This window comes from Manis pentadactyla, chromosome 3 (assembly GCF_030020395.1).
Source record: "Manis pentadactyla isolate mManPen7 chromosome 3, mManPen7.hap1, whole genome shotgun sequence".
Classification (NCBI taxonomy): Eukaryota; Metazoa; Chordata; class Mammalia; order Pholidota; family Manidae; genus Manis; species Manis pentadactyla.
Genome location: NC_080021.1, coordinates 215070330 through 215077075, shown reverse-complemented (window position 1 = coordinate 215077075; position 6746 = coordinate 215070330). Strand labels below are relative to the sequence as shown.

The 6746-nt window shown below is 56.3% G+C and overlaps 1 protein-coding gene across 3 annotated transcripts in view; it reads right to left on the bottom strand.

Annotated features, from left to right (window-relative positions):
- Positions 1-2: 2 nt before the first annotated feature.
- Positions 3-6746, bottom strand: part of NUP188 (nucleoporin 188) — a 47639-nt gene continuing 40895 nt past the window's right edge. For 2 of the 3 annotated variants that reach the window (XM_036913641.2, XM_036913639.2), the window contains exons 31-44: positions 6503-6580; positions 6109-6194; positions 5698-5843; positions 5241-5422; positions 3872-4075; positions 3586-3678; positions 3018-3176; positions 2566-2703; positions 1845-1919; positions 1523-1759; positions 1275-1406; positions 966-1039; positions 728-857; positions 3-604 (exon numbers count right to left, since the gene is read on the bottom strand). In XM_036913641.2, the coding sequence (XP_036769536.2) occupies positions 428-604; positions 728-857; positions 966-1039; positions 1275-1406; positions 1523-1759; positions 1845-1919; positions 2566-2703; positions 3018-3176; positions 3586-3678; positions 3872-4075; positions 5241-5422; positions 5698-5843; positions 6109-6194; positions 6503-6580 (1911 nt within the window). In that variant the 3' untranslated portion in view covers positions 3-427. The remainder of the gene's footprint in view (positions 605-727; positions 858-965; positions 1040-1274; positions 1407-1522; positions 1760-1844; positions 1920-2565; positions 2704-3017; positions 3177-3585; positions 3679-3871; positions 4076-5240; positions 5423-5697; positions 5844-6108; positions 6195-6502; positions 6581-6746) is intronic. The other variant, XM_036913640.2, reaches the window with a different exon arrangement.

The window sequence follows — 6746 nt, the reverse complement described above, 5'->3', positions numbered from 1 at the left end:
AGTTGTCTATAAACAGTATTTTAATGTTTGTATAAATAGACCACAGTATTACCAAAAAACTGCAAGAACAGGGCATGGGAAACAGATTTTCTAACCCATGCGTACAGCCTCTCCTGGCTGCACGTGACCCTGGGCCAGGGTCAAGTGCTGTGGGGAATGGTTGGAGGAGAGGCCCACCCCTTGGGGGCATCTTGAACATGAGACGTGAGCAGAGCAGACTCGTGGCTCCCTGCCCCTGCTGTGGACCTCTTGATCTATTATTACAAAAATATGCCAGCAGACAAGTGGCTGGAGGCAGGGTTACTGTGGGGAGAGGTGACAGGAGCTGCTCTCAGTCGCAGACAGGCCCCATCAGACCAGCAGCGCCCCTGCTGCCTGGGCTGCCTTGCAGTGTGGTGAGAGTGGTAGACGCGCGGCAGGCACCACCCTATCTTTGCACATGTCGGACAAAGGCCTGCACTAGCTGGACCAGAGGCTCCTGACTCTCAGGGCTGGCCTTGGAGAGAGAGGTGGACTTGCCCTGAGGTGAGGGGAGGACACCAGCAGCAGGGGAGCTGGGGGCCCCCCGACGGAAGTAGCGTGAGAGGCTGGAGAGGAGTGTGCTCTGTGAGAGAGAGAGAGCAGCTCGATGAGGCCCTGCGTGCCCCACTGGGGGCCAGGCAGGGGCCCCGGGGACTCTCCCCGCCAGCCCCACCCACTCCAGTCAGGGCCCTCTATCCTTCCATACCAGCTCCGAGCTGAGCTCCTGCTTCATCCGCTGTTTGTCCCGGGGGTGCACAGCCGGGTCCCTAAGGTAACGCACAGCCTGGGAGATGAGCAGGTAGAAGCAGTTCTCCATGGTAAACATCAGGAGGGACCTGGGAGAAGGGCAGGTTTTTGGCACCGCTGCAGAGTGCAGGGCGAAGCTGGCAGGTGTGAGGTAGGCCCAGCCCCAGATCGAATGCCAGGAGAGCTGGCCTCCTTACTTCAGCGTCCTGGTTCCTTCCGCCGGTGTGCTGAGCCCCACAGCCTGGGTGAGGGGCTCTTTTTTCTTGTCCAGCTGGAGGAAGAGAAACAAGGTAAGAGTAACAGCTCCCACTCACCAGAGCTCCCCACCTGGGCAGGCGCGCCCTGCGCTCCTCACAGGGACTCCCACGCGTAGGCTCACCGTTCGTACTCGTTAGGAGAGGCAGGCTCAGGAAGGCTAGATAACATGCAGAGGACATAGCCAGGAAGTGGGGGGCTTGGAGAAAGCCTGAGGTTGAAGGGCCAGGGGCCTGTAGCACCCAACTCACCTCTCCAAGCATGTTCAGGGCTACATTCGCTGTGGCCAGAAGGGTCCCGAAGGAGGGGGCCACTTCAGAGTCAAAGGTAGGAGTGGTAAAGCTCAGGGCAAATAGGAAGTTGTATTCAGCAAGGTCCAGGGACTGTAAGGCAAGATGAGAGCATCTAGGGCCTGCTAGGACCCAGCACTTAAGTGCAGAGCAGAGCCCAGCAAAACCTCCAGGGCTTACTGCTGGGGTCTGCTGGTGGCAGCCTGTACCTGATCCAGCAGGATCTGGCAGACATCCGGGGTGAAGTGGCGCAGGGCCGCCAGGGTCCTGCTGAGGATCTTGAGGAGTCCGTACTGGACCGTGGGTAAGGCTCGCTGCCCTGAGGCCTCTGTGTCGCCAGTGAGTTGCTTGGATGAGGAAGAGCAGAAGGGGGTTGCAGGGGCAGCTGTGAGTGGCCGCTGAACTCGGGGGGCAACAGCTGAGGGGATACCATCTCCATTTTTGTTCTGGGGGAGAGACAAGAGACAAGCAGAGAACAGAGAAGCCAGGGTGCGGGATCCCCGGCAGCCACAGCAGGCAGGCGCTCAGTACCTGCAAGTAGTGCTGCAGCATCTTGCGGCTGTGCAGGAGGCAGGTGCAGGCCTGGCACAAGTAGCCTAGGTTTACCTGGAGCGAACACAGGGAGCGAGCGGAGGGTTCCCTCAGCAGCAGCCCCAGCCAGCTGCCTGGACCGGCGCAACGGCCCCTGCATGACCCCAGCGTGCCTCTCACTCGCCAAGCCCATTCTCTCGCTCAGGTTCTCACAGCTGCCACATGCACATGCCTGCAACTCTGGGTCAGCAGATGCCTGGACTCTCCCTGGGACCTAGCTGGGTGCCTGGCACAGTGTAAGGTCAGTCCTAACAGGTAAGATGGGGATTATTTCCTCATTTTACAGAAGAAAAAGGCTTAAAGAAAGGAGAAGTGACCTGATGAAGGTCACACAAATGACATACGCTTGTCTGACTGCAGAACCTGGGTTCTACCCCTGCCCCCTCTTCCCCAGCTGGTTCCCTGCTTCGAGCCTGTTACTCAGGGATGTGAACCAAGGTCCAACCAAAAGAGCCCAAGTTCTTAACCTACAAGGCTGCCCTCCTCAGTGGAAAATTAGCTGCAGAGGAAACAACATGAAACCAACCCCTGTGCTCCCTAAGCAGAGCCAGGGTGCCAGGAGGGGGCCTGCAGCTCACTGGCAATGCCCCAGAGTGCCCGCCAACTCTGGTCCTCAAGCATTTTCCCGGACTCCTCCAAGGAACCACGCCTAAGACCCCACCTGGACGTCCCGCATGAGCTGAGGCAGGTGGAAGTGCCACTCCTTCATGAAGTTGGACAGCTGCAGAATGAAGCCCACGGTGTGGTCCGCCTCCTCCAGGCAGGCCAGACTCTGCACTGTCCTTACAGCGTTGAGGCACTGGGAGGGAGAGACAGGAAAGGATGGGGGTGACTCACAGACCTGACACGCTTGCTCCTGCCCCCTGAGGGGAGGAAAGGTCCTGGGCACGTAAACACTGAGGCTCCGGCACAACAGGTAGCTTGGCGTCACAACTAAGGTTTCCTGTGTGACAGATCCCAGACCATTCCCCTCAGCAGAGCAGCTGCACTGCTTGGCCAGTCAGCCAGCAGTCCTTAGAGCACCTCAGAAATGGGGCACTGACACCTCCCAAGCACTAAATGGCCCAGACCCCCTTTGACCCCAAGCCCCTGGCAGTGCCGGCAGCCCCTCACCTGTAAGGTCCGCTCCTGGTGAACACCCACAAAGTCCAGGGCCTCAGTCAGGAAGTTGTAGCGCAGAGTTTTTAGGAGCCGCTCCATCAGAGACATGGACAGGCGGTAGACCCCAGGCCAGGAGGGGGCATCCAGGGACTTCCGAGAGGCACTAGGGGTCTAAGAAGCAAACAGCAGACAGGATCAGGACATGGAGCCTAGGACACTAGCTGACAGGTACACCAGGGCCTCCTTGCAACACAGCAGCTAAGGCAGCCTGGCTGCTTAAAACCTCGTGGAATGGACAGAGCCACAGCCTGGATAGCAGCAAGGCCAGATAGGCCTGAGGCCGGTGGGTACAAGGAAAGAGCACTAGGCAGATAAAAGAATCCTGGGCTCTAGACTCAGGTCTGCCACTAACTAGCTGTGTGAGTTTCTCTTGCCATAGGTCGGGGGGGATCATACCACTGGCACACTATAGATAAGCCACTAAGTAAAGCAATTTCTGGGGCAAGTGAAGAACCAAGGGGTGGGAGTGCTGTCCTACTGGAACTACAGTTTGGCCAGTCCAGGCCCCCCTGGTCCTCACCTGTGCCGTGCCATTGGTGCTCAGCTGGTATATGCTCAGGAGAGGCAAACAAATGCTCTGGGTGATGCCAGCTCCAGCTACTGCTGTGGCTCCCTGGGAGAGAAAGCCGTGAAATGAGAAACAATCTGACTCCACCACTCCTGGAACCTGCCCCTTTGGCCACTGCATCCAGGGACAGGTGAGGCTCTCAGGCTAGCCCAGAGCTTCTGGGACAATCGCAGGCAGTTCCTGAGCCTGCCCAGCACAAGCCAAGAGGCTCCCTGGTGCCCTCCAGTTTGCCTCCTACCTGCTGGGTGCGAGCCAGAGTGAGAAGCAGGTGCAGCGCTGCCTCAGTGAAATGCAGGTTCTGCTTCATGCGCAGGCTCACCTCCAGGGTGGTGAAAAGGGTGGGCAGGATGGGGAGCCTGCGGGTCACCTGCAGCCACGAGTCACCATCCTCATCAACCTCACACAGTTCCTTAGCCAGGTGCAGGCCCAGGACACATACCTGCTGGGGCCCAGGGACAGAGCTGGGTAAAGGAATGGAAGCGGGCCTGGGCGAGGGCAGCCAGGGTGGGGCTGGCTCACCTGGGCACACATGCCAAATGAGCTGGTCTGAAACTGACGTGAGCTCTCCCACTCCTGCTCCACTCCCCCACCCCTCCCAGGGAGCAGCTGCCCCTCCAGGGTGGTCCTTGGCCCTCCATGCCCTTCACCCAAGCGGCCGCCAACCCACACCAGTGCTACTGCCAGTCTCACATCTGGTCACTCACCCGCCGCCTCCGAACAGAGCTGGAGTGGCTGCCCCTCTTGCTATCGACTCCTAATGGTCCTTCTCCACCCTCTCCAGATCTTCGCTAATTGACTCTTTTACACCGTGGCCTTTCAAACTTATTTTTGACCATGACCCATAGTAGTAAATGCTGTTCACTTTGTGTCTCCATGTACACGTATGTATGTTCATCAAACAGTACCTACCCTTACACCCTGCAAAGCTTGCTGGGGTTTCACACTTTATTCTACTTCATTAAAAAAATGCCAGTTGTAAACAAATGAGCTCATTTCAAGACCCACTAATAGGTCATGACCCAGTTTGAAAACACTGTTCTATATATGTATCCAGAGTGATCTTTCCGGAGTACAAATATGATCACTTCTCTCCCTTGTGTAACATCCTTGTACTGCGTCCTATGTCACTTGGGAACCAGATCAAAAACGCTGTCAGGGCTGCCAGTCACCTCTCCAGGGCTCACTGCATCTTCACTCACACCAGCCTTTCTTCAGGGAGTCAGGTGACTATTACCAACAGCTCACCACATGCTGTTCTCACTGCCCAAATCTCCCCCGGTCCCTTTGCCTGCCCAACTCTATCAATGCTTTTAAGTCACTGCTTAAAAGACACTTTCTCACTGAGCCCCTAGATTAGGTGAGAACCCCAAGTTGTACATTCCCCCTGCATTTCTGATGCACAAGACTCTCCACAATGGTCTTCTGACACTTCTCTGTGGTCTCTGATTTATTAACTCTCTGCTAGGCCGTGAACTCCATTAAGAGCAGTGATTATCTGTCTTGCCCACTAATCACTCCAGGGCCTGGCACAAAGCAGGCAAGCAGGCAGTCCAGATTTTCTGGATGTACATGGGAAGGACACACCTCTTCCCAGGGCACCCCCTCACCCCGTCACGCTGGTCTTTGTGCTGGGGCCGGAAGCAGTCATCAGTCTCCATGCTGTCCTTGTCTTCTGTGGCACTGCCTGATGCCAAGCTGTGTCGGGTTTGGTCAAAGAGAGCAATCACCTCTTCTTGGAGGGTTTCGCAGACATTGAGCACCAGCTGGGAGTACTGAGGGATGTCACTCACTGCAAAGCGGACAGGGAGAGGACACCGTCACACTCACCATGCAAACTCTTGTTGCATAACAAAACCTCCTTCCCAGGCAGGAAGAGTGTATGTCCCATGAGAGGGGAGGAGAAACAGGGAAGGAAGATAAAGAGTTTTCTTGAAAATAAGAGTTGCAAGACTGAAATCTCAACCCCCAAAGGAGTAATGTCCAGCTCTAGGCTGGATGAAGCCCTACCCAGGCTGGCCCCCAGCAGGGCCGGGGGATCGCTGCCCGCACTCCACTGCCCCTCACCTTTCATCTCCTTCATCTGCAACACTGTGATGAAGGCTGCGAACACCTTGGCCTTGGTCTTCTCCATAAGTTGCTGGTCTGCCTGTAGCACTCCCTCCAGGATCGCCGTCAAGGGCCCAAGGATTTCATCCACAGAACCTAACTCTCTGGGAATAACATGGGGTAGTGAAGGAGGGGAGAACACACCTCATGTAAAGGCCATAGGCTCCCCTTGCTCCATCTTGGGACGCACACTGGGCAGCCTGCCTCACACACTTGCTATGTCAGTCCTGGTCCCAACGACGGAAAGCTAGCCCATTTCGTGCCCACTTTCTCCCCTCCAGGAAGGTGAGAGAAAGGGCAGTAAAGAGGAGCAAGCAGGCCCCAAGGGGCAGCACTAGCCACAGGCCGCCTTCTTGGCATGGTGCTCACCTCTTCCACTGCCGGAGGAGGATAAGCAGCAGAGTGCACATCATGGAGCCGAGATGGAGGCAGTTCACTGAGGCTGGGACTAGGAGCTGAAGAGACAACAGTCCAGTTAGAAGTCAGGCTTCCTGCGGGCTGACATGAGTGGCAGATTCAAGCTCCACCCACAGGGCACCTTTTGGCCTTATGCCTTTCCTTCCCAGCAGTGAGCTCAAGGGTGGGACAGTGAGAAGGCACCAGGGGCTGGCATGGCAGCAGCAGGCCTCTGCCTCCTCACTGCGGCCTCAGGCCTCGCAGGCCAATTGAGCCCTTTGACCTGACCACTTATGCGGCTACAGGTGCGTGAGCTGCTTTTTGACTTCTCCAAGGGAGGAATGTGAAATCTCCCAGACACACTTACTAATGCTTTGGTCCCATCAAGCACATCAAGAAACAGCTGGTGACGCACTGCAGAGTCAGTCAGGTGCATTATCTCTGCCTGCAAAGAACAGAAAAAAATGTTAGTTGGGAAAGTTTCCCAGACTTTAGAGGCAAAGAAACTTGGAGTCCTCTGTTGAGGAATTAGTCATTGATAAGTCATTGTCTTTCTGACTAATACGGGGCTCGAGGGCCCTGCTGCTTCTGTGCCCACCCTTAGATACGGC